General features: G+C 39.9%; 3 protein-coding genes and 2 long non-coding RNA genes across 8 annotated transcripts; 2 read left to right on the top strand and 3 right to left on the bottom strand.

Moving 5' to 3' along the window:
• Positions 1-1,580: 1,580 nt before the first annotated feature.
• Positions 1,581-8,085, bottom strand: LOC110051391 (calmodulin-alpha-like). 2 transcript variants are annotated; one of them, XM_020757429.2, is made up of 6 exons: positions 7,979-8,085; positions 6,637-6,667; positions 3,901-4,044; positions 2,631-2,776; positions 2,374-2,470; positions 1,581-1,701 (listed from the first exon to the last, which is right to left on the bottom strand). In XM_020757429.2, the coding sequence occupies exons 1-6, from the start codon at positions 7,979-7,981 to the stop codon at positions 1,673-1,675; spliced, it is 450 nt and encodes a 149-aa protein (XP_020613088.1). In that variant the 5' UTR covers positions 7,982-8,085; the 3' UTR covers positions 1,581-1,672. The 2 variants fall into 2 exon arrangements, with proteins under 2 accessions (XP_020613088.1, XP_089139856.1); XM_089283730.1 differs by having other exon boundaries at positions 1,662-2,470.
• Positions 8,086-10,273: 2,188 nt separating this feature from the next.
• LOC110051390 (uncharacterized) lies at positions 10,274-15,649 on the bottom strand. 2 transcript variants are annotated; one of them, XM_020757426.1, is made up of 5 exons: positions 15,487-15,649; positions 11,853-11,880; positions 11,595-11,738; positions 10,715-10,954; positions 10,274-10,525 (listed from the first exon to the last, which is right to left on the bottom strand). In XM_020757426.1, exons 1-5 carry the CDS (start codon positions 15,517-15,519, stop codon positions 10,497-10,499), a joined length of 474 nt encoding a protein of 157 aa, XP_020613085.1. In that variant the 5' UTR covers positions 15,520-15,649; the 3' UTR covers positions 10,274-10,496. The 2 variants fall into 2 exon arrangements, with proteins under 2 accessions (XP_020613085.1, XP_020613086.1); XM_020757427.2 differs by lacking the exon at positions 15,487-15,649 and adding an exon at positions 13,363-13,503.
• A 285-nt stretch (positions 15,650-15,934) lies between these two features.
• Positions 15,935-18,431, top strand: LOC149116532 (uncharacterized). The gene is made up of 2 exons (XR_016205739.1): positions 15,935-16,113; positions 16,967-18,431. It is a non-coding gene; the product is annotated as an uncharacterized LOC149116532 (long non-coding RNA).
• Positions 17,551-19,870, bottom strand: LOC149116531 (uncharacterized). 2 transcript variants are annotated; one of them, XM_089283736.1, is made up of 3 exons: positions 19,736-19,870; positions 18,502-18,624; positions 17,551-17,806 (listed from the first exon to the last, which is right to left on the bottom strand). In XM_089283736.1, exons 1-3 carry the CDS (start codon positions 19,868-19,870, stop codon positions 17,660-17,662), a joined length of 405 nt encoding a protein of 134 aa, XP_089139862.1. In that variant the 3' UTR covers positions 17,551-17,659. The 2 variants fall into 2 exon arrangements, with proteins under 2 accessions (XP_089139862.1, XP_089139863.1); XM_089283737.1 differs by lacking the exon at positions 19,736-19,870 and adding an exon at positions 19,541-19,609.
• A 228-nt stretch (positions 19,871-20,098) lies between these two features.
• On the top strand, positions 20,099-24,420 carry LOC110051389 (uncharacterized). Its single transcript, XR_016205758.1, has 2 exons — positions 20,099-20,233; positions 22,261-24,420. It is a non-coding gene; the product is annotated as an uncharacterized LOC110051389 (long non-coding RNA).
• Positions 24,421-25,362: the final 942 nt, after the last annotated feature.

Genomic DNA, 25,362 nt, shown 5'->3' with positions numbered 1-25,362 from the left:
ATATCGAAGGTGAGTCGACGGAGACAAACGATCTTAGTCATATTTTGTAGGAGTGGGTCTGTTGCGTGAATAATTCCAAATGTTGCCAACGTTTCCACAGAACTTAACCCTTCAAGAGCCATTTGCAATCGCCGCACAGATAAACGGAGAGCTAAAAACAACGGAATTCAAACTTCTAATCGATAGATTTTCTTCATTTTTTCGCTGAACGTAGAAAATCGGTAGAGAAAATGATCCATCAAACGAAAAATAGGGGTCACCGAACGTCGAAGATTGTGCAAAGCTATAGATGGTTTTCACTGTCACGCAACGAAAAAATAAATCGAAAACTATTTAGTGGATAAAGTCAAGAAATTTTAATATTATAGGAGACAGGTAAAGACACTTCTTTAAGTTTTGGGTCTCTGCGCTTTACCAAACTTCAGATATTCGTCGAAATGTTTTGCGCAAATTTACAGAGCCCATGTTGGTGGAGCTCTGTGCTCCACCAACAAGATATGGCGGCCGGAAAATAGTGCAAACATCTGGAACTTACTTTGACTATCTAGGCGACTGATTATCTGAACTCAACCAACAAGCATTTACACAAGCACTTTTCCTAACCCTTTAACTCCTAAAAAGGCTAAAAATCACTAGATAAGTGTATATTTTCCACAAACGCGATCGGAGCGGTATATCACGCACCGCCATAACTATGAACTTCAAACCATGACGGCGCTGGTTTCCAGCTGCAGGCTATTGCGCTGAAAAGTTGTAAACAGATGTAAGTTTAGATCCCCTCATGCCTTATGAGGATAAAAATTTTCGTGGCTCTTCAGTTCTGGATTTTGGAATTTGAGGACGTCACGTGAAAACGATCTATAGCAATGGCCATCTTAGCCCGCAGAACAGGCGTAATTTTTTTGCGTATTTAAGGCGAACATGCGAACACAGGCGAAAGCGAGGGCAGCGCGACGCGCGAATCGCGCGCGAGGAAAAGAGCGTGAAAAAAAATAACGCGCTATTTTTTGCGCTCTTTTCCTCGCGCGCGATTCGCGTTTCGCGCTCCCCTCGCTTTCGCCTCTGTTCGCCTAAAATACGCAAAACAATTACGCCTGTTCTGCAGGCCATGGCCATCTGCCCTATCATTGTTCATTTTATTACTTAGCGCGCGCGTCGATGCATGACGTGGCGTGTGAATTTACGCGGGCAGTATGGATGCGCAGAAACAATCAGCGCGAACGTCCTTAATGATGAAATGCAAATGTTGTCCTACATTCTTTGCTATAAGTAGACTTAGCAATGCAATCAATAATCAATCAATCCTATATTTGGTAACGCAGCTACATAGAGTTATAACATTTGCAACTATAACTATCTTAGGCAGCCAAAGGCTGACGTGAACCTGCAGCAGAGAGTAGGAGATGATTATTAAAACAGAAATAAATACAAACAGCTGATAGACATAAGGTCCCATGTGGAAACTCAAGTGCGTTTCCAGGGTCCTCTCGACTACTCGAGTCGCACCGTGGTTGACATAGCGAAGTCGGGGTGGGGAGGGCAGGGGTAGGTCGTTTATAATATAAGAAAAGACAACTGCCTGATTTAAGGTTAAATTTAATTTTTAGCCGAGTCTTAGTTTAGCAAAAAAAGAAGTGAGTACAAATCTGATAAAACGGGAAAAGTGGTCCTCTCATTTGTTGGCCATCATCTTCACGAACTCTGCAATTAAAGTCAACAATAATCAGTAACATAACGTAACCGTGTGACCTTTTAATTAATCAATACAGCGATCAAGCTTAATCCAGTCCTCCTTAGTCCAGTAAAGAGTGCGCACTATAACTTGGCTAAGAGCGCTAAGATATCCTACTGTCACGTGGTATTCATCTCGTTTATTATGGGCCGTCAGCATATTCATTTATTCAGGCTTAAACGTCAACTGGACGTTTAAAGAGGGTGTCTGTGTGCGTGTGGCGGGGAAGGGAGGGGGAGTTAAGGCGAATTCAATTTAGGAAGTTAGTACGGAACATTTTCCAGGAAGCTTTCAAATATGGAGCTCTTCGACACCTTGCACCGACATTTCTGGTTCTCTCTTCTTAATATTGTGGCCAGAAATCAAAACCGAAAATAGGACAAAGATGCACGCACAGGTTTCAAAGGAACTCTGCTCGGGGTAAAGCGTTATTTAGTTGATAAAAAGTTTTCTCAACGTTTTTTAAATAATGTTGATATCTTACATGTCAGTAACGCGAACCGGTGGCGCCCTATTGGAAAGCGGTAACTCTTTGGACAGCGAAATTAAAGGGACGGAAGGGGGCATTCTGACCAAAATCTGCAGTTGATGTTAACCCCGCGGGGAACAAGTGAATTTGCCGCTGTCCCGCTTTAACATACCTTCAAAACTGACTTGACCGTCAGAGTCCAGATCGGCCTCCTTCATCATCTCATCAACTTCCTCATCAGTAAGCGATTCGCCCAGATTTTCCAAAACCTGAAATTGATGGTAGTGCGAATTGTTACTAAGTGCAAGGAAATGAATTCCCAGATCAAGCGCTACTAGACTGGAACTCTAACTCACCTCACTGACGACAAAGGATCGTAAAATGTAACTATATGTACGATAAAACAGATTTCTTTTTTTGATCGCTAACCTGTTTGAGTTCCTGTGCTGATATGTAGCCACTTCCATCTTGGTCGAAAACGTTAAAAGCACCTCTTAACTCGTCCTCCATTGTCATGTTGGCTTGTTTTGCTGCCATCAACGTTAAAAACTCGTCGAAGTCTATTTCGCCACTCCCTGTGAGCTCAAAAGAAAAGGGCATGTTAATCATTTGATACCGTCCACAAACATACAGACTAAGGGTGCGTTCCTTTGGGGTGATCTGGATCAGGATCAGTGACCCAAGATCACTCAGATCATGGTGCATCAAAGGAACCGATGAATCCTTGACCAGAGCGGATTAATCGGTTCCTTTGATGCATCATGATCCGAGTGATCTTGGATCACTGATCCTGATCCAGATCACCCCAAAGGAACGCAATCTAAGCGTAGAGATCTCTTATGACACTTCACTTTCGCAGTGCCTCTCTTCACCCAGGTATATAAACGGGTATCAGCGAATTTAATGCTGGGGCTGACATTGCGATAGACTAGTATCCCATCCAAGGGGGAGGGGGGGGGGGGTAGAAATACTCCTATGGCTGGTCGCTCCATGCCACAGAAAACGGAATAAGGCCTGATAGGCTACTTGGCTCGTATGCAGACTTTAACCAGTATTGCGCTCGTCATCTAGTCGTTTAAAAACTCCTTCAATAGTCGAAAAGTTATGATCCTTATGACCCAACTGGCATAAAACAGCACCACTGCCCCACCCCTTCCCCAACCCAAGAAAGGTTTAATTTACCAACGTTTGTTTTAAGTCCCAAACCTGGTTAATATAGATTCAATCGTTCACTGCTTACTAACTTTGGAAGCGAATCTAAAAGAAAAAAGTCTGGCGAAAAATGCAGAACAAAAAAGCTTTATAAAAGCAACGATGGCCGTAGCACTGTAAGCTAGGTATATGTAGATTGTTTTCTTGTAAAATGTTTATTGGAAGTCATTGATTTTACGGTAGGTGTCATACAATGGCTACATCGGAGCTTACCATTTGACAGAATAGTCAGTAGGGAGGGCCGTTGAATAATGGGGGGGGGGGGGGGGCTTTTCTAAAATCAGCAAACTAACCGTACGAAATAGCACTTACCATTTACAATTCAATTTCCCGTAATTGTTTTCGTGGCTGATGAGAGACTGGAAACTCAGAAAGCTTGCTGATCATTGGAAAAACCCTTACCATTATTCAACGGTCATCCTAACCGGTTTATTCTGACAAATTGTACCCACCCATTTTTTCCATCTAAGAACTGAACTATACATACCGTCCTGGTCCACCTCAGATATCATGCTTTGTACATCCTCTTCAGAGGGATGCTGACCGAGGGCCTCAAATACTTGCTTTAACTCCTTAGTACTGATGGTGCCTCCGCCGTCTTTGTCAAACAGCTGAAAGGCCTCCCTGTATTCTAAGTAGAGCGACAAAAAAGAGAGATAGATAAATTAAAGTTGATGCATAAATTAAGACTATCGCCACTTTACTGAAAATCTGCATTCGCGCCTTTTTGGCTTGGACACAAATCCACGTGCAAGACGAAGTCCACAAGCAAAAATATGGTTAAATATTTGTAGGCGTAATAAGATTACACTTTTGATAACGTTTGTATTTTGGAATACCCATGTAGCATTCTTGAAAGGCTAAACACTGTGAGAATCAAAGTTGCTGTGAGCCACTGAACTTGGAAAATAAATTATGAAAGGGTGTTATGAGGCATTGCTCATTAAGGAACTACTTGTGATGTGAGGACAGTCTAGCTTTAGAAGAAGCCCATACAGCCTTTTTCCATTGAGGGGTGTGTTGTGATATTTCCAAAATGAAAAAGTTCAACGTTAAGAAACTGTTTGTTACTCAGGCCTGGCTGCACGTTTTACATATTACATGTTTCTGATGTACATGTCTTCCTTGTGCTGCAGTCAAAAACTGCGAGATCATTTTGTTTGGTTAAAAGTGAGGTATAGACTGAACAAAACACTTGAGCCTGTGGTACGTAAAAAAATAATTATACTTTCGCCCTCCAGTAACTGATGTACAAGTAGCGCAATGTAGGGGGATCGAATGGTCCCGTTTAATTCAATTTTTAAGTGCTCGCAAAATTTGACCTTTGCTCGAATTGCTCGCAAAAAATTAGATGAGTGCTCGCTTGCTCGCGTGCTCGCAAAATTTTTGCCATTGCTCGCATGCTCGGATTTTCGTTAAAATGTGCTCAATTCCCGTATGGCAAAACTGGGAAACATTGGAGAAGCGTGCACATGAGTGCTCGCTTGCTCGTGCTCGCCAAATTTTTGCCACTGCTCGCAGCATGCTCGGATTCTCGTTGAAATGTGCTCAATACCCGTATGGCAAAACTGAGAAACATTGGAGAAACATTGAAGCATGCACACATTATGAATGTTTCTGTAAACATGCTTCCTCGTTTTGGTGACGTATTATTCAAACTGACGCGCGTAACAATTCTTCGAGAAAGGCACCCCCAAAGGTAGAAAGTAACCTAGAGACATGAAAACATGTGGAGTATTACTATTACCATTCGAGTTCAGAGCTTGTCAGAGCTCCGAATCGGTTAGATCCTTGAAGCCTCCAAATAAAGCTTCCGTTGCGTTGAATCTTTTTCAGTAACTCAGCTGGAAACCAGTTTGCCGATCATCGAAACCGAAACTCGAAGTGCTTGTTAGACTAAATGCCACGTTGTCTACATTTCCTAAGAACAATATGACCAAAAAAGCCTTCCATGTTGCAAACTTCAAAGTCGTAAAATTTAGCTTCTTCTTGAGAAGTGTTCTTAACGTCAGATTAGAAAGCTTTAGATCTCCTTGAGCGTCCACAAAGTGTACCGCACTGGAGCGCACATGAAGCTAACTGACGTAATGTGGCATCCAACAAGGCACATTACGACGCTAGGATTGGTTGAACGGTGTCAGCCAGATTACTTGGTGCAAAATGTCCCCTTTCAATAAAAGAGAAAATCCGTCCAGCAGAAAATTTACGAAGTGCTCGTTTCTCGCCATCTGTATTTTCGAAAGTGCTCGCTGCTCGCAAGACAAATTTGATCAATGCTCGTGCTCGCAGAAATAAACGCACTGCTCGCATGCTCGCAAATGCTCGCAAAGACCATTCGATACCCCTCAATGTGATAGGCCGGCTGGCTCGCCATGCGAGACATTAGGAGTTCGAATCCCAGTAGTGACTGCTGATTATTTTTCCTCAGTTTACTTAGCTTCATTGTTTTTTTTCTTTTTCTGTCAAGGACCATTTATCGGAAGGAAGCGTTTGGCTTTCCGTTTCTTGTGTTAAAAAAAATCGTCTGTAGCCTTAAATCATTCGTTTATATCGATTGCTTTCGAACTCACAATATCACGTAAGTTTGTAAAGGAAAAGACTTTCCCTGAATCGAATCGCTAAGCAAGAACCATAAGTATTTTCCTTTACAATTAAAAAATCATTATACCTTCTACCTCTCGCGGATTCCCATACGAAAAGGTCGGGGATGCTCGTCGTCTCGGGCACAAATCAAGGATTCTGGTCTCACTTAGGGTGATGACGAAACGTCACCTTTCCTAGCTGTCAAAGTATCCTTTACGGTGCACTCGAGGAAACCAATAAAAGAAGCGCTCTCATTTAATTTCCATTTTCAGGCTTGATTTCCACTAATCTCTCGAGTACGCGAGTCTGGTCTACAAGTGCGCGCGGGATCTGTTCTTGAACAGTGGCTAGAAATCGAACCTATTCCGTTTTAAGTGGTATCTTTTAGGGGTCTAATGAAGCTCAAGCAACGTCCATATTAGTCTCCTTTAGGAGTTAAATTCAAATTTTCCGACGAGCATCTCTTGCCTTTTCATATGGGAGTTCCCCTCCCCCGGGTTTCCAAATGTCTAACGGGAAGTGAAGGAGTGAAGGATTTAAGGAACCGGATGGAGTGAAATCGTTCCACCACTACGACTTGGAAAATAATAAATATTTTCCAAGTTAAAAATGGTTGTCGAATTTAAAATAAACCACTAACCTTGTACTTCTTCTTCTGTGAACTTGTCGGCCTGTTGATTTGAAAAGAGCGTTTTTTACAGTTAAAATGTTATGGTTTCTCTCGCAGCTAGGAAGCTGTGCGCATGCAGAGTAACTTTAATTAGGGGTTGTTCAATATCTCGGATCGAAGCCCCTTAATTGATGACGTCATGATGGGGCACCATGGGGCCCCACTTAAAAGAAGATAATCTGTCTGTTTTGTCTTTGTTTACTGATGAGAAGTTAAAACATTTGATATTGCCTTTACAAACTGCAGGCTAAATTGCAGCTGCAGTACAGACTGACATTGTAATCTGAAACTTAAATCGGTGCACAAATTTGACTCCAAAAAGAGCGTCGACTGAACTTGAACGAAAAATATTTTTAACTCGATCCGTGACGGACTATCTATGAAGCAGTTGTGTATGTTAAAAGTATGACATACACATTCTCGCCAACAAACTTGTTTATTTTGATCCTGTTGTTACTTTCTTCTAGCGAGTTTTTATCCCTTACTCGCGAACAGAAAAAGTGAAAAATAGCTTTTCGATATAATTCCGACTACAGACTACTTTAATGATTACAAATGATAAACATTGCATATTTTAAAGAAAAACACTTGCCAATGTCCAGCCGGAATAAGAACTTAATTTGTTATATATAATCCTTAAGCAATTGTTTAAAATATTTAATATTTATATTTTTCAAGCACGAAGCACCTTTAATTTGATGTAAAAAAATATGCGAGAGCGCACACGTTGAAATTGAGAAGTTCGCTCGATTTGGCAATGTCAGAGCCAACAGCGCTTACCCTAATAGTATTCAGTGTTAAAGCAGTTTTCTGCCAACGACATACTTGAAATAGTACTTTGGTATAAACAAAGTGAAGGATGTTTGATGGATATTTAAAGTTCGAACGTTCTGGACACTCGATTTAACTAGGAAATAGTCACACAGACAGTGTTATCACTTGTAACATTATCTAAGTTCGGAAGATTTGTTGGAACGTTATATATCTTCTCAGTTTGCATCGCGCAAATATTGCGTTTATTTATTACTTGCAGACGTTGTTTTGGTAAAAGGAACTACAAGTATAAAAGTAGCCATGATGGCAACCTTGTTTCCTAGTGCAGGAAACAAACAGATGCAATTAAAACCACATATGCGACGTTTCAATTTTGAAAACAGAGTCATTAATTCCCTAGCCGCGAGCCATATCTCAACAAAACACAAGCAGAAACGAAAACTACAATGACACGCAAATATCTTTTCTCTGGCTTAAACCTCAGAGTAATAGAGCTAAAATGTTAAATGTAATCTGGAACATCGGCAGAGCAACTTACCATTTTCGTTTAAGAGAGCTTATACCTTTAAAGCGGGCTTCCGTGAAACAGACAGCAGCAACAGAACCTCCAGGCGTTAAATGTCCAAATGGAAATTGGATCGAGAGATATTTTCTTAATATGTCACAAAAGAGCGACATTATAAATAAATTAATAAATAAATGGCATTCGTGTGCTTTAATAATAAGCGACGCGACAAAATTAAAAACTCCGTACTTTTTTAGGGTAGCTTGCCAACAGAATTTAATTTGTATGCTAAATACATCCCTTTTATAATTCTAGCAAATTAGAAATAAAATGAAATAAGTTCTGGCAAATTCTTGCGATTGATAAAATCAACAGGGTCAGTAACAACCAGCACACAAACATTGACAGAAAATTCATGACAAAGAAAACGTTTCTTTGTTTACCTCAAGAGAGACATGACCTCGAGTTTTGTTAATGTTAATGAGTTTGCCAACTTTTGTGCTCTCCTTAATGTACAGGCAACGGGCCAAGGTAAGCGTAAACAAAACTGCAAATTAAAATAAATGCTGTTCAGCTTGAAGGTTTGTTGCCGGCCAACTGTTATCTCAAACTCAGTTCTCCCTACTCTTCGCGTAAGAGGGTCTTTCCCCTAGTCCCCCGGTCCTTGCACGAGTTTTGTTTTCGCGCCGGCCCCTAGTTTCCACAAAGCTCTGCTTTCCTGGCAAATTCTACAGTAGCTGTTAAAATTCGAATCTTGAGTGGCTGAATTGTATAAAGAGGAAGTTTGTTGTGAATTTGTTTAAAACGACGCGAACGGTGTCAACAAAAAAGAAATAAGGTACACTCCCATATCATCATTAAAATACAATTCTGACACAAGAGCGCTTTCACAGCCCATGGCAGTCTTTGTCAATTTTTCATTGAGCCGTTGTTTTTCGATCCCTGTTTATTTAAAATCCACTACAGTTCTCCGCCCATCCCTGTAATCTTATTCACTTAAAAATCGTAAACTACCTGAAGCTATGACTAAGACGGTTTTGGTCTGCCTGCATGGACTTGCTTGAATCCCAGTTATCAGTATTATTCAGTCGCTGCGATTTCTTAGCTACGTGTTAAAATTTCAGGCGCCCATTTCTCAGGCATGGGTAATTTTTTTCACATCTGAAATCTCAGCTGTCAGTCAAAAACGGCGTTGTTTCTCAGTTCAGTCGATGGTCAAAATTTTGAGCAGTTCAGCTATTTTAATTTCAGTTGAGCTCAATCCACACCCTCTTTTCAACATAAGATTTCTGAACCCCGAGGAATTCGAAACAATGGGAGAATGGTGTTGACACTTTCGAACAGCAAAGCATTCACAAAACCTTCCCTTGATACGGACGATGCAAGCGGTTAAGACGGTATCATCATTAAATCATGATGGAGGTGAATGTAGCGCGGGGCAAGTGTACTCATTAAATTTTGAAAATAAATTATCCATCAAGAATCAAATCAGTGGAAAATCGAGGCAGAATTATTGTAGATTAGAATAAATAAATTGATCATTGATTGTGTTGTTCAGGTATAACGCCAGAGTAAACTGAACGTAGTATTTTGAAAATAAATTTTGGCTGGTAGTGGCGTAGTTTTCGTCCACCTGTTGGACTGAATAAAATGAGACAAGTCAGGGGATTGTCATAAAATTTTAATAAAGGTTATTTCTCGGCGAGTCAAATTATGAAGAGCCTAGCGTAATATATCAACCATTAAGCCAACTTTTGAAAGCATAAATTCAGAGTTGGAAGTTAACTGAGAAGGAAAACAAAAGCACCAGCCTTTGCAGGTCTGACGCCTCATCAAGGGGGAGGTGGGGGGGTAGGTATAAATATCCTACATATTCTGTGTTTTGGCCGAAAAATCCCGTATCCCGTTAATTGCTGCTGCAAAAAGAAACAACCTACTCCATTTCCCGCCAGTCATCTGATCTATATATCCCATATATCCCATTATTAAAATCCCCCCTCCTCAAAATACCCTGTACCCCGTTATTTTTTTAGCCTAAAAATCCCGTAACCCGAAAACTGGCCCGAATAGAGCCTTAGGTCAAGTGTTCTGCGGGACACGCCTTCTCTTAGTTTTTGCTGTAATTAATGGTTTAGGTTTATCAGATTTAAAAGATACCATATGAAAGTGCTAGTCCCTCTTTTTTTTTTTAATCAAACTGCGAAATCAATATTTTTCAACCCGAAAGCAATTTATTTATCATGAGCCAAGTCTCTAAGTTCACAAGTTCTCTCTCGAAATTTGTCAAAGCACCTGTCGAGCACGAATGAAACTCAAACCAAAGAAAAATACTCACAAAGTAAACATTTTATTGTTTAGTTTACAATTCTCGTGTTCCAAGAAGACACGACGAGCTAATTCTCATTTGTCTAATTTACAAATACTGATTACCAAAAACATAGAATGCATGCATTTACTTGAAAGATGTACATCAATTTGAGCGAAGCAGATTATTAAGAAAAACTGCCACAAATTATTCACGCTCGTCCACAATTTCTGGATGGAGGTCCGTCTATTCGTTGCTGACAATCCTCGAAAACTCTGTCGCAAAAAGAGAGAGAGAGAGAGAGAAAAAAAAAACGATAAATATTAATTGGACATGCGACTGGCGACCAGGTTGCGCGATAAACGCGCGCGCGCTCGACCTTACAGCTCCTGTCACGCGTGGGTGGCGCGAGTTGAGTTGTGGTTTAGAAGGTTATAACACAAATTTCGGCGTTATTAGTTTACCTTTCATGTCAACAAGATTATCCCTGTTAATATCTGCTTTGGTGAACATGTTTTTCAGTTCAGTGTCTGAAAGGCTCTCTCCACAGTTGCGCATCACCCTCTTCAAATCATCAAATGTTATGAAGCCGTCGCCATCTGCGTCAAAGAGCCGGAATGCTTGGCGCAGCTCCGCCTGGTGGCCTTTTTCTTTTGTTTGGGACATCATAACCAGGAACTCGTTGAAGTCAATGTGACCGCTCCCTAAAATAAATCCATCCCAAATAGTTACAGTATGGGGTTGGAAAAGGTCTCGAGCTTAATTCTGAATGAAGAGATATGAATACTCTTTCAACTTTGCTTAAACGTTTTTCATGTTTTAGTATATCTTGTGAAACAGAGATTCCGTTCTCTTTCTCCTTGGTGAGAGACGAGAAACCGTAAAAAATGTTTAGTCAAGCGGGCGTACTGTCTTAAGGATAAATGTTAGATATCCATGGCCAGGCGTAATTTTTTAACTACATGTGGGAACATATTTTAACCTAATTGGCAAAAAACATTGGTTCAAGCCGTTCCAATAATTGTAGGAAGAAAGCAAAACCGTAAGCGGACGAAGAAAAAAAATATCATTCTCTTTCTCGTATTTTTCCCCTCAATGCGATCATTTAGTACGCGCAGACAACCCCGTAGGCTGACGACCAGCTGTACGAGAGGACTATATATATATAGGCTAACATGGGTAAGCTGTTAAGAAAGATACTGGTTTGTCGTGTTGACAACATTCAAGATTTCGCGATTCTATTTACGGACAGCGCATCTATTGAGACCCATGCAAGTGATTTCCTGACTTGAATTTCTGTTTTACTTGTCCAAACGAAGCCACTGGGCTTGTCAGAACACTCACCATCAGCATCAACATCTCTAATCATATCCTCCAGCTCTGAAGGGGAAGGATTCTGCCCCAGTCTTCTCATGACAACTCCAATCTCGTCAGTGGTGATGAAACCGCTGCCATCATGATCAAAGAGCTCGAAAGCCTCACGGAAATCTAGTTTGGGATTAATGGAATGAGCTGGAATAAGATTGTACTGCGGCCTGTCTCAATGAAACAAATTAGGTTTCTTTTTATTGTAAATTTTTTGTTTTTGTGATCTATACTTACGTTTCTTTTCCCTCTCGGAGAATTCTGGCTGTAAAATGAATAAAACAAATATTTTTTTCTACATGTAAAATAAGTGTAACAAGAATTATTGTCATGCATAATATTTGATAGACGTTTAGATTCCAAGAAGGATGATGGAATAAGGTTGCTAGAAAATTATTTTCTACATATTGAGGTCATTTCTGAAATGTTTTTTTTTATGTTTGTCATGTGTAGCTACAAACAGGAACCAACAACACAAGTCTACCTATATCTTTGGTAAAGAAGAAAAGGGTAAAGAACATGTTAAAGACCGTTGCACATTGATTTTCCAATGCAAGTCAAGTCATATCATTATCAGCTTGCAATGTCGACACTTGTATAATGAAATACCTCATTAAATTAGACTTGCAGATGGCTAGAGCAAAAGCCCTGCATTTTTAACCAGTCTTCAGAAATTGTTCAGCCGAGCAAAATGTACAGCATCTTTTGTAAACACCTGTTTACCATCTGATTTTGGACGCTTTGCTTGCCTACTCATTTGAAAAATACGTCATCCAGTTTCTTTCGAAATAGCGATCAATAGTTATTTTCTCCTTTCATATCAACACTGCACTGATAGCCAGACCAGTGAAGAGAATATAGAAAATAATAAGTAACGTACAGTTATTTTCAGTAAACACTTGTGCAGCGAACCTTGATGAGACAATATCAGACAAACTCTATTTTTCTGCTTGCATTGTTCTGGAATAGGCTTGGCTTGGTTTTTAACCATTGAAAACCGCTGTTGCGTGACAGACGCCGCCAAGTTGTTGTGAATATTCATGAATCCAGTGTTTACAGCACCACCAAACTCACTTTGCGAAAAATGAATCGTTAGTTTGCTAAAATACTAATTTTTATATTAATCACAACTTAAATCTGCTATGACAGAGAGTGGTGAACACTCGTCCCTAGGACAAATAATCCCAGTTTGACAAATACCAGACGTGATATTATAATTTTAGAATATTGTTTTCAATGGCTATACATCTCTACGTACATGTACGCCCTTTTCTCTCGAATTTTCGAGGAAACATTTCGCTTGTAGAGCAAATGGACCGCTCAAATATCCCGAAAAAATTCCACAGGTTTACATTTCTACCCTTTAGCAGTTATTTCAAGGAACAAAATTCATAAACGAACAAAACCTTGTTCAAATTTCACTACGATAATGCTCGTAATTCCATATTTGATAAAAACAAGTAGTATCATCAGAGCGTTACCAAACAATGTTACTCGTACTTTCTTCGACGAAAGACGCACAAACTGTCAAGAAAAGCTTTTAAAGATATTGTGTCAAGTCGCAAATTTAGATAGAGGGCTCAATAATCGAAGACAGTAGGCTAGTGGCAGAAATTTCAGGCAGTGTTTCCAATTCGTTCATACTCGATGTTTCAAGTTCTAGGTATAAATACTATAACTGGCAGCAAAATTCGCCTAAAGACGTTTCAACGTATAAAAATAAATTCTTTGATGTATTTATGCTCACCATTTTGTCTCGAGGAGGAGTTAGGGCTGTCGTTTCCTGGAATAGATGCTTTGCTTTCTGAGATCACAAGCTCGCAACTGAGGCGTCAGTTCGCGAATAATAATTTTAACGCCACTCAAAAATACATTTGCAATGCAGAGTAGCCCCTCCGCACTTTCGTGACAATTGGATCACAATTGTGACGTAACAATTTGCATTTTAAATCGGACCAAGAAAGTACAACCGAAAAATATGAGCAACACCACAAGCCGAGAAATTAGTCGTGCTTAACTAAATTTTTATTTTCTTTAGCTTGGTGAAATATAGAGACTTATAAAAGCTTATGTGTTGCGGCAAAACGGAACCACACAGCACAATGAGCAGAAAATTTTGCAAGATAAAATCAAACACTGCTTTCGCGCATCTTGAAAAGTTTAACCTCAATTTTGCAAGTTCGTCGTTTAAAATCTTCGTTAATCTTTGCCATCCTTGTTCCTTTATGGCTTATTAATTAATGTCTCTTTGGTGGTTTTCTATTTTTTTTTATTTTATTTTCAGCTTTCCTTTATTTAGAGGTAATTTGGTATGTGGAAAAATAACTCAAAATACTATGGCTGAGTCCCTTTAATGGGAAACTCATCTGAGGTTGTATTGTGCTTGAACGTTTGAACGCTATGTAAAGCCGGCAGAGGTGTAAGCCGGCACGCCATTCACTATTCAATAAAGTGCACGGTTTTGTGCTAGAAGCTCTGCAGATACTTTTTAAAGTATGAGAGCCTCATTTTATTTTGGCCAAGATTTTAGCTCCATACAAATCGATGAAGCACTTGCACGATGATCAAATGATATTGCGCATCATGAGTCAATGACAGGACAGATATCACTCATAATCCAGGAAATATTATCGCTCGAAGAATTTCCCCAATTTCTAAATCCAGCGCGTTGCCAAAAAATATTTCAAGGATGATAAACACAAAAGCCCTCATTTGACTTTGAACTTGATATGCTCATGTATTTGTCCTCGGACAGTATCCGCTCCATGAAGCTCACCGAGACAGTTTCCCTCGAATTTTGCTCTCGGAAACTGTTCACTTCTCGGGACAGGTAATGTCTGCGGAAACATATCCGAGCATATTTACGCGCCAAATAGAGGCTATGGTTATATAAAGCTTGTTTAGCGTTTTATGTGTTGCATTGTTTTGTAATTGGAGACCTTTTGTAATGGTGACAGGCAATTTAGTTTTCATTTACCTTTTTGCACTTTTGCAGACGCAGAATCTATTCCAGCTACATGTAAATAAGTTCAACCATTTTCTTTGATATGTTGAAATCTACAAATTCAATCTGATGATAAACTCCCTGCAAATAAATCGCCCCGACGAACTTCCACCAAAAAACCTTTTTGATTCAAAGGTATTTTATCAATGTTCAAAGGTAAGTCGGGCCGAATGCATGGTTACCCAAACTTTACTCCTTCAAGCCGATCGATAAATGTAAGCCAGGGTTTCCTTGTGAAACTGAACGGAATAACGAATGATTTGAGTTTTTTTTTTTTTTTTTTTCATGATAGGGTCATAATATCAAGAGTTACAAGAAATTATTTATTAAAGAGCTATATTTTAACATATCATGATTGTCAAGCATGGTGGCTCGGATTACTCATTATCGGTATAAACAAAGTTCTAAGGAATTATTGATGTCCCTCTGTAGCAAGGATACAGCTTTATGTGAGACTATGCAATTATTCGAGCAAATACGGTTGCTGTGAGCAGTTTGAACGCGAATTTTAGAAAGGACGTGCGTTGATTAAACGGCATTGCAGTAAAATGTAGATATCCAATCTGATACGTCACTGCTGCGCCCTGTGAAATGTTTAAACATATTTACTTTCACCCTTGTTACGGGCACGTTGAAGAAGTTATTTGAGTGAAAGCGATCTCAAAATGTTATTTAAAATTGGTGTTTCAGTGAAAAAAAAAAAATTACAGTCGAGGACATTTAAATTCTGGTGAAAATAGAATAGGAGTTATCGACCAGAGTAATGCAAATTGCAAGAGTTTTCAGTAATGTTTATTTTATATGTCTTATACTGCAGGCGAAGGAATATTTGAATAAAAACGTGAAAGAGAGGAAATCAATGCTTACCAGTATGTTCTTTTGGACCGAAAGGGCTGCCATACTCCTCTGAACAAGTTCCCCAGCTGTGATTACAAACGTACGAACGTATGGCTTCGGAATCACTCGTTCAGTGCAGCGTTTCACTTGACATGACTCTAATATAAATAGCAAATGGCAAGGGAAGAAAGCTGTTGCAAAAGAGAGGAGCCTGGGGACAGACTAAAAGAAAGTTGACGTGACGAACTTCATACACGCGTGGGCCTAATCCGGATAAACTGTGGGAGGAAAAACAACCTGAATGGGTTTACAGCGATTTACAGCAATACGCTAAGTTGTTATTACAAGACCGTAATTAATTAGAGGTCAAGTTTCACCAAATCTGGGTTTTCTTATACCAGGGCACGCGCTATATGAGGACCCTTGGACTGGGCGAGTAGTCGGTCATTTCACTCTAGACACGGAGCTGTCAACATCTCCGGGGCGCGCGATACGCACAGGTCTCTTATATCTGCTATTACTGTGCACAGTGCTTACAAAGACTTATAAAGGCCGTCATTCCAAAACTATTTTTTTCAAATCTGAAATATCTGACGCGTGCAAAGAGCTTGTACAATGTTAAGTGGAGCTGACAATGCCAATGGAAAACGCGTGCGGGTAAGTACATATTTTTTTCTGTTACATCGATTCTCACTGTATCGTTTGTTAGCCTCTACAGCTGTATTTCACAAGTGTTTTTGTTGCCTTCGTTCGTACGTGACTCTCGAGATTGACGAAAGCAAAAAGGATGAGGTTATTCGCCCCCTTCAAGAAATTCCAGAGGTGGCCTGCGAAGTTGTGTCCGTACGACGCATCCAAAGTAGTAGACTATAGTTCGAACATTCCATTTACAACTTATCTCTCCTTCATAAACTCGGCTTCTCGAAAAAGATTGCAAACTCGATTGCAGGAAAGACTTCAGCCAGCGACAAAAGCAGAAAAACTGTTTGAGAATAATTTGACCGTTTTGAGAGAGCAAAAGTTTTCGAATTGTGCACTTTTTCTTAGTGATAAACAAATGGAACTTGATTTCCCGGTGTCGAAGGTTACATCATTCTGCTTCCGGCGATACCTAAAGCGTTCAATGTGGATTTGTATCCGTTCATGTACTTTTATTAGAGTAGTGGGAATTTCTGCTCGGGGGAATAGCAACGTGAAATGTTGCTGATGAGGGAACAAAATCGAAATTTTGGGTTTAGTTTCCCAAAGATTTGGCTATTATGACATGGTCTCCGGTTGTCATAGATTTGTACCACTGATATGTATCACATAAACTACATATGATCAAGTGGATAATTCTAGGATATGCAAACTTGAACAATTCCATTCATGTAAGTTAATTTCTCTGTAACAATATGGAATTATCTCAACAAGTTGTGTGCAAGACTCATCGTACCGTACCCTTGAGTTGCCCCTGTTCACTTCCATCCGAATTTTTATTCCAAAATATTTTTTTTTTTTTTTTTTGCAGCGAGGAAGCGCTTGCCGCACCACTGTATGAAGAACCACTACGGCCATCACCTGTTCGTCTTTTTCCTCAAAGAAACGACGAGGCCGTCGACAACAATGAGTCCGGCGTGGCCGCGCCGCCACAAGTTTCAGAGTCAGCCTGTGACTTCTGTCTGCGAGCTCCGTGCATCGCATCTTCTGATTTCAAACCAAACGGATAGTGTGATGCGCGTATAACAAATCATACAAAAAGGCGAAAAGACTACAAGTAGTACTGGAAGACCCTTAAGGACAACGGGCTTTGGGACAACCCAACGTATCTGGAGAAGAAACAACAATTGGGTTGCCTTATTGACGACGTTAGAGAGGTTATGCCACATTGCGTGATAAAGGACATTCGTGATAGGTGGCCTACCCTAGCCTAGCGTATCCTATCAAGGGCATCGTCGCTCGTGAAAAGCGATATTACCAAACATGCTCTTTCTTGTGTGCGTGAGTTTCATCATGGATAGACCTCACTATTCGCTTTCAGCCCAACAAATCAATGTAGTTTAACAGTTAGTTGACATGGTGAACCTTTTTTTTTTCCAGTACACTGTCAACGACTTCTGCAAGAGTACTTCTTTTTTTTTTTCCTTGATACAAAGTTTGGCACGGCATCCAAATCTACAGGATTCTAGTTTTACACTCGTCAGCCTTCAATCAACGGACTGTGTTACAATGAATTATAAAAAGTTCTCCATATGCCATCCTTGAACTCGTAGGTTTTGTCTGACAGTACCCTATGCGGGACAATTCTGTCCGGTTGGCGACTGGTCTGATGGTCCTGTTCAGATGTGGCTTCACGCAGCACATTCTCATTCTAAAGAATTGAAATAGAACAGGAAAATAAAACATACTACAGCAACCAAGAACGGGTCAAGTACTTCAGATGCAACTGTCCGTTGGTGCTTTCTTCAGTTAGCTTATTTATTTTTCAATAAAGGGAACAAACCCAGGAGGGGGGGGGGGGAACTCCCATGTAAAAAGGACAGGGGTGCTTGTTGTACCTTTTTTGGGGTTAAAAAAGTACTTTTGGTTCGTCTTAGGGTGTTCAGTCTCATAAGGTCCACAGCGGGAACTTTTGCAATACCTTTTAGATTACTAAGCCAAAATTAAATTTGACAGGACACAATGTTTTATTTTACAATTGGGACTTCTCGAGGGTGAAAAGAATTGCAAGCCACGCCCACAACATTGGATCCTGGTAACTCTTAGGGTTTCTTTTTTTTCAAAATTTGCGGCAAGCACCCCTGACCTTTTCATATGGGAATCTCCCCCTCCGCCACCGGGAAGCTGATGGTGATGATAATAACGATAATAATTTTAATAATAGTAATAATTAACAGTTACCCGGAGCCCATGGTCATGGGCTCTGCAGTTACCAGTCTGTAAGGCAATTTCTATTAAAATGAAAAGAAAGAGTGTCCCTGTGTGGACGTTCCTTATCCTCTGTCTATGTTTTCCACTTTTGTGAAGCCTGACATGAATACAAATCAAAAGTGTTGTGGTACATACCCAGTGAAGTACTGCAAGCTGCATTCTCATTTTATAGGTATCTTTGCGACTGAAATGGATGCGCTTCTGTGTATAAATAAGCATCACCATATGCAGTGATTCCATCCAGAAAGTATCTCGGCACTACAGTAAATAGAGGTAATAAGTTCAAAGTTATGCAATTGAAGAAAGCTTTTGTATTATAAATAAAACATGTATTGAGTAAATCTCTGTTTCTTAGGCGGGAGTAATGTTGCTGCCCACTCATGGACTTTCACTATTTGAGTCTGGAAAGCGTTCCCCGTTGCACTAGGACGTGACCAGAACTAAAGTATAGGTCTACTAGTGCGGTATACACTATCAGCCAAAATGGCGTCGTTCGGTCTCGTTTGTCCGATCGAAGTTTCGGAGGAAGATTTAGAAATATACATTACTGGATAATTTATTTCCTGAGAAAACAAAAGAGAGAGACAATCACCTCTGCTTGACTAAGCGACATAAAAACCTCAAAATTGTTGAGTGAAATCACGTGAAGAACGGGAGTACACTGCTGACCCTGTTCTAAAGTTGGAGAACACAGGCGGAATGAATATTTTTATAAATATTCTTATAAATAGTGTCATTTATTGTGACAATGAATCATTTCTGATTGTTCCTTTTGTTGTCATGTAACTAATCAGTCGCTCAGACTGAGCCGAAAGAACGTTCCAGGTCCTAAAATAATTCCTGAATGCGGAAGTTGAATACTTTATAAGTACTAAAAAATAAAGTCTTATTACAGAAATAGCAACAAAGATCGGTTAAATCCCTGCCGCGGATGATCTGATTTATATCAAAGTGGTTTTCTTTTCGTTTCGCTTAGTATTATTTCCCTTTTCTTTATTTTACGGTGGGTGACATGTGACCATCATGTATCCTCTTTTAACGCAGCTTTATTCTGGCTACCAGCCCTTCTCTGTCCCTCGCTCGGTCACTGAGTACTGAAGTTCAAGCCAGACCATGGATTGGTGCTGTGTGGGAGAAGAGAATTGTGAGTTTAAGGCTGACTTCCTGTTTTTACCTCATGTTCTACTAATCTCCTCACAGTTAAAATTTTCGTGGCGTCAATGTACAGGAACCGAACCATACCGGTCTCCACCGCCTACAGCCCGGCACAATGCCACTTTTGGAAATGCGCGAAACAATAGTGCGACGTAACAACGTGGCGGTTGTCAACTATTCATGTGCGTGGACTCTTCCTGAGTTGTGGATTTACCTTTTTCAAGTCTTCCTGTAGGGGTGTGTTTCTTTCTGTTAGTAACACAGCAAAGATGGCATTGAAGAAAAGTTTTGCGTGAAATTGTGGACAATGATGACGAAATGTGTGCGGACGTGAGGTTTTGCTTTCCATTTAGAGAGATCGGTCAGATTTTTTTCAGACGGAATGACTCAGATCAGAAGTCAGGAACTTTTGGGGAGTTAAAATCCAAAACATTTCCTGTTGGAGGGTATGGCTCCGGATTTCGAGGTGCTCGTTGTTTCGGAAATCTGTCACCATTTATTGTCTGGATGCGCGCCTGACGTCATGATAAACAAACAAGCACGCACACTTTTACGCCCAAAACACGCTCTTGTGTAGCCTTACCAGTTTTCACTTTTAGTCTTGCGTAATTGTCTTGAGAAATCCGCGTTCTCCAAGCTATTAAAAACCAGTAAAACGGGACAGTCGTTTCGCCTTCTGAGCACGGGGGACAGATAGAAGAGAAGCTGAAAGGTAGGATAATCAATGATAGGGTACGTATTTTATTGAGGGTAGTACTGCATGTACACACTGAACCGGCATCGACATCGGTGAAGACTACGGCCCTGACACATTTAATTCGCGAAAACTCCTGCTCCCTAACTGTCATTGCGAAAGATATTAAGTGATCTAACGAAATAACTTATAGTGCAGTATCCAAAACACGACGGATTGTGATATTCTGCCGCCACCGAAGCCAACCGGTTCATGATGAAAAGAATAACTCTGATTGGTCCCGCCTGTGTGGTCTGAATTAGTTTCGGCGAATCACTTTTTCCAAACATTGCACTAAACATCAAAACAGTTTCTTTTATTCAGAAGAATATTTTTCTGTCATGTTTGGCAGACAATATTATTTCAGTTTATCTCTTAGGAAAGTAACCCGAGAAAAAGAAGAAAAATAAATACCTAACTTTCAGGTGCAGAGTTTATCTTGAATTATCGCGTGGAAGCATTACCAGCAATTTTAAGAGTCATTATAAGAAAATAAACACCTTTTTAAACTACTTATTGAATTACCTTGTTACCGGCAACATTTTCCCAATAGACCTCATGCTAGTTCAATGACTTCATAACCACAGTGCAAGTGGCTACTTTGGAGATCATTTTTCACGAGAACACTCATGGAACGTTCTCGTTTTACGTCAACATTGTCTACTCACAGCTCGAGCTCAGTCTCGTCTCAAAATATCGCTTATCACAGACCTTGCGGTCTGCTCGTCAGTCAGTAAAATACTTGCACTCTTCAGAAGGATCGAGCGAATTTTCCAACTTTGTTATGATACCTCGTTCGATAACTTCAGCATGCTTAGAATATGTCCTCAGTTGGCAGACCTGAAAGATTTCGTCAAATAACATTTCCCGCCCCTTTTGTAACCTTTGATTCATAGCTGTCTTTAATCGATATCACAGTTAGATTAACCTTCCCTTCCAGTGCAGCGACAAAGGAAATATCTTGGAGGTTTGCTCAAGCAGATCAATAGTAAAATCCATTAATCCCAACTTTTAAGCAAAAAATAGTCGGAATTGACCTCGCTGAACGTTTTCCGTTTAGTAGTTTACGCATTTACTCTACTTACATTAACGTCAAAAAAAGAATAACATTCAAGAATTTTTGATACCTTGCTATATATAAAGACCAATTGTATGTTCTGTTTTCTAATATATGCAGATAAGATACGCATTTCAGCTCGTAAGTCTATAAATGAAAAAATTTATCTGACTGTTCAAGATAATAGAATAAGGTATTTGTTTGCTGGTGAAAAATATGCGCTAAATATCACCGATTCGCTCTCCAAATGAATTTCGTCACAAACTTGTTTCGTGTTGATAACAAAATTACTCTGCATGCTTGCCTCAAGGCATGCTATGACAATGGCTTTTCATGTTGATGTTTATATCTTTTACGCCAATGGTTCACTTTCAATTTGAACACATTCCAGTCATGTTTTCTGTTCTTTTGCCTGGGTATTTCCTAAAAGCATTTGTCTAACTATTGCCAGATGCTAAAGGATTAGATTATTCCAGGTGATTTAGGAAAATTAGAACGACTAAATGCCGGCGCATTGAAACGAAGTCAGTAAAATTCCATATTTCCATCTGTGATTGTGATAAAAGAGGCCTGCATGGATAATCACGTATTGAACTCTACACTCCGCAAGGGCTAATTTGCTTTTGTTTAGCTTTACCTTACACAAGACCTATTCATTGCAGCCGACCGCAACGTTTTATTACCTGTTTTCACGCAACACCTCATTAGGGATAACTTTACAAAGGTGCCCATTCACCGTTTAGCAGCCGAAAAACAGGTCAACGACATTTTCGAACGAGGTAATTACTGAAACGTTTGGATGCCGAGGGTACATTTTTCTCCTGGCTGTTTCGAGACAGCATTGTATTATATTGGATTCAGCACGCATCGCGATTTGTGACACATGGGTATTTATATAGTGATAGCAATCTGCTAAAAGCTAACCGTGAACCTATCTTCTTTGGTCAAGGTAAAGGCTTACTCTAGTCGGCAGAGGTCAAGATTCTTCTGTTCTGTCAAGATGCTCCGGAAGATGATCACAGCGAGATAAACAAAGGAAAGTGGGCAAACTGCATGCGTAAAATTTGATAACCGGCAGTCAAGGAGACATTTGGATCAGACTTTTCGTACCAATAGTTAAAGTACAATCTCTTGGACGCAGAAAATTTCCATCGTCATTCGGAGGAATTGTTGGCTCATCTGCTGCCGAAACAGACGGCCAGAACTTCCTTTATAGAGGAATGCCCTCAACAAACTTAAAGACAAGCTTGGAAAATGCCGCTTTCTTTCTACGCCGGTCGAAGATCGGCGCTGCTAAACAAACTAGGGAACAACAATTTGCAAAGCTACCCAGCTCGAGATTCGACGAGTTAACAGAACTTTACAATGAACACACGCCACGACACAACAACAGAGCCAAACTAGACAAGGTGGCTCATTTACTGGTACAAATTCTGCAGGTACAAGAAGTGCAAACGATCAAGGAATACACCATGAATGGGTACCGTTTCAAGGTACACGTGCTTGAAGACACAGAGTTATAGCAAGCATGGTTAGACAGTTGTCATCACTGTGCAACATGCGGACTGAACTTCTTGGTTGTAATTAGTTTCTTTAGAAGGCAAAGGCGCTTCATAATCAAGGAAATCAGAACGATTTATTGTTGCTATTAGCAAAGATAAGGGGCTGTGAAACTGACTGAACTGATCGATGGCCAACTTGTGTATTTCAATAAAGCTCCTAGCTTGGGGCTATTGATTCCCGAAGCTGCATTGATTTCAATCGGGACATCAAACTGTGATGGACCTTTATTCTGTAAATGGTTAAATTAGATGAACCCGCAAGATCATGTTAGCCATGATGATAGATAAGAGTCAACGGTTTTACAGCCTTAAAATCTTCCGCTCCTAAGATGTAAATATGTAAAAGACATTTGGTAGTTTATTGAACCTTTGATGTTCTGAAAACACAGGCTTGTTTCTAAACAAAACATTGAGCCTTGCTCCAGAGTAAAAGAAAACAAATGCTCAAGTGCATTTTGTTCTAGTATGTTAATGCGTTAGATAATTGTACCTAATTCTTTTTCAATCGGTTGACCAAAAGAAACAAGTCACTGTCGCTTTGGGTACTCACGAGTTGGTCTGCTGTGTTGGAATTCACGCCCATATCTCATGACGCATGATAAAGGTACATGTACACACGTACACACCAAGGGTCAAGTATTGTTGTTTTTTTTTTAAAAATGTAATTTCAATTTTCCCATAGCTTTTCTTTGAGCGAGGATGGTTCGTAAATCCAGTTAAATGTTCCCTATAGTTTTCACTACCGGTTCTCTTATGACTCATTTATAACTTAGCTAATGGTCTGTTTTCTACTTAACATGGTAAACCACACAAAGAGCCAGAAGATGCATTGCTTCTCAGTTTCATTCTTTAATTGAAAAAAACATTTAAAAAAAAATGTCTTGTTATGGTAGCGTGACAAAACTGTTTTGCATGCACGAGGTTCTGACCTGTTGACATAGTTTGCTAGGCCTAGAGATAATCTTTTAACCGAAACATGTTTTATGCTGAATCCTCGATATGGATGGGTTTTAGACTGAGCTAACGTAAAACTACTTCAGAATCGCGTCAAATCTAAGAACAAGAATTAGAACACAGATTTGCAAAAAGCATCGTCCTTTCACTACGAATCATATTTGAGTATGCTACCGGTGAAATGCGAATGTCATTTCATGGGCTGAAGGACACCTTGTAACCATTCTATCCATTGCAAAAAGCAAATTTTTAAATCATGACAGCTTGAACGTCAACTATCCGTCAAGAGAGGACTCTCCTCTTGGTAACACGAGATTTCTTGAATCAAATCACGTTACTAAACGATGGGATCGCAGTATTTGCTCTTGTAGAATAAATTATTCATATTAGTCTTAGTGTCTCTTAAGTACACTTGCAGACAGTTGCCTTTCAATATTTCGTAGGAAAGTTGATAAACACTTTTTTTAGTATAACTAAATTGCGATCAAAACAAGTGAAACTTTCTGTTTCTAGTTGGATTCAGTGATTAAGTAAATACGAAAGATTAACTTAGTATAACGCAGAATCACAGAATACAGCATTTGAAGCCGGAATGATCACTGCAATTTTCAATTGTGTGTAAATTACAAAAGCGCTGTATGGCCCCCTCGCTTGGAGGCCTAATCAGTACGTTACCTTTCTTCCCTCTACAGCATGTTTCCCGAGGTGTGTTTAGTGTTTATTTTGATCTTGATTGTAAACCATAACTTTCCTTTTTCCGGGTCTTGTAACTGATAAGGGTTAATCAATATTTTCCTCTTTTTATTTTCCAAGGATCAGATTAGTTGAGCAGTAATTACACTGTTCATTAGCGATGGACCATTATGTTTTTGGGGAGGGTGGAGGGGAGCAGGGGAAGTGCAATTTTTCTGAGCAGGAATTTATTTTTCATGGTCAGGTGGTGCATGAATTATTTTTTTGTTGCTGTTTTGCGTTTTTCTCCCTAGGTGTGCTCTGTTTGGCTTGCTTTACATGATTCTGTTTATCGCTTTATCTCTTGAAGGATTTTTTTTTTGCCTTTCTCACTCCCTGTCTCCCCCTCCAAAAAAAAGTGCTTTGAACGGGTGCTTACGTGTAGGGTTCGTTTAATTTGTCGATTGTGGTATTATTTGTATTGCACCGCTGAAACACTGCACACTCATAGGGACTTTTAACGAAGAGAGTTTACGCAGGAGACGAAACGTTACTTTGTGTACCAACCAAATATCTTGACTCACGAGCATTCCTCCATGGTTTCAATATGTGAGACAGTACATGGTCTCAGTATCTCAAACAATATCTCAGTCCAAAAGTTTTTCTTGATACACGTGTTCGTTCGAATCAGTATTGTTCTTGATGCTGCCTTTTATTGCGTGTACGAACTGAAAACAGCTCGCTAAGAAGTCTGGCGATAGCAGATTCTGAATGCTCTTAATTGTCTTACCGGCCGTTGCTAACAAGTTCTTACAAGCCACAATGCCTGCAAAACGGATTAACAAGTAATGGTAATTGTGCAG

The sequence above is a fragment of the Orbicella faveolata genome, unplaced genomic scaffold, assembly GCF_042242905.1.
Source record: "Orbicella faveolata isolate gen_17 unplaced genomic scaffold, um_ofav_v1 contig_12, whole genome shotgun sequence".
NCBI lineage: Eukaryota > Metazoa > Cnidaria > Anthozoa > Scleractinia > Merulinidae > Orbicella > Orbicella faveolata.
Note: the sequence above shows the minus strand (reverse complement) of the source record. Positions and strands in the feature narration are given on the sequence as shown.

What these genes read in the sequence shown, in the direction of transcription:
- LOC149116531 (XM_089283736.1), bottom strand. Translation starts at nt 19,870, where the DNA reads ATGGAAAGCAAAACCTCACGTCCGCACACATTTCGTCATCATTGTCCA. An exon ending in TACAGGAAGACTTGAAAAAG is followed by an intron (nt 18,625 to 19,735) that starts GTAAATCCACAA and finishes TATTTACTGTAG; the next exon opens with TGCCGAGATACTTTCTGGAT. An exon ending in AGCTTGCAGTACTTCACTGG is followed by an intron (nt 17,807 to 18,501) that starts GTATGTACCACA and finishes TCAATTCTTTAG; the next exon opens with AATGAGAATGTGCTGCGTGA.
- LOC110051390 (XM_020757426.1), bottom strand. Translation starts at nt 15,519, where the DNA reads ATGGCAGCCCTTTCGGTCCAAAAGAACATACTG. An exon ending in CGGTCCAAAAGAACATACTG is followed by an intron (nt 11,881 to 15,486) that starts GTAAGCATTGAT and finishes TTCATTTTACAG; the next exon opens with CCAGAATTCTCCGAGAGGGA. An exon ending in TAGAGATGTTGATGCTGATG is followed by an intron (nt 10,955 to 11,594) that starts GTGAGTGTTCTG and finishes GATTTATTTTAG; the next exon opens with GGAGCGGTCACATTGACTTC.
- LOC110051391 (XM_089283730.1), bottom strand. An exon ending in CACAGAAGAAGAAGTACAAG is followed by an intron (nt 4,045 to 6,636) that starts GTTAGTGGTTTA and finishes CGCTCTACTTAG; the next exon opens with AATACAGGGAGGCCTTTCAG. An exon ending in CAGCACAGGAACTCAAACAG is followed by an intron (nt 2,471 to 2,630) that starts GTTAGCGATCAA and finishes CATCAATTTCAG; the next exon opens with GTTTTGGAAAATCTGGGCGA.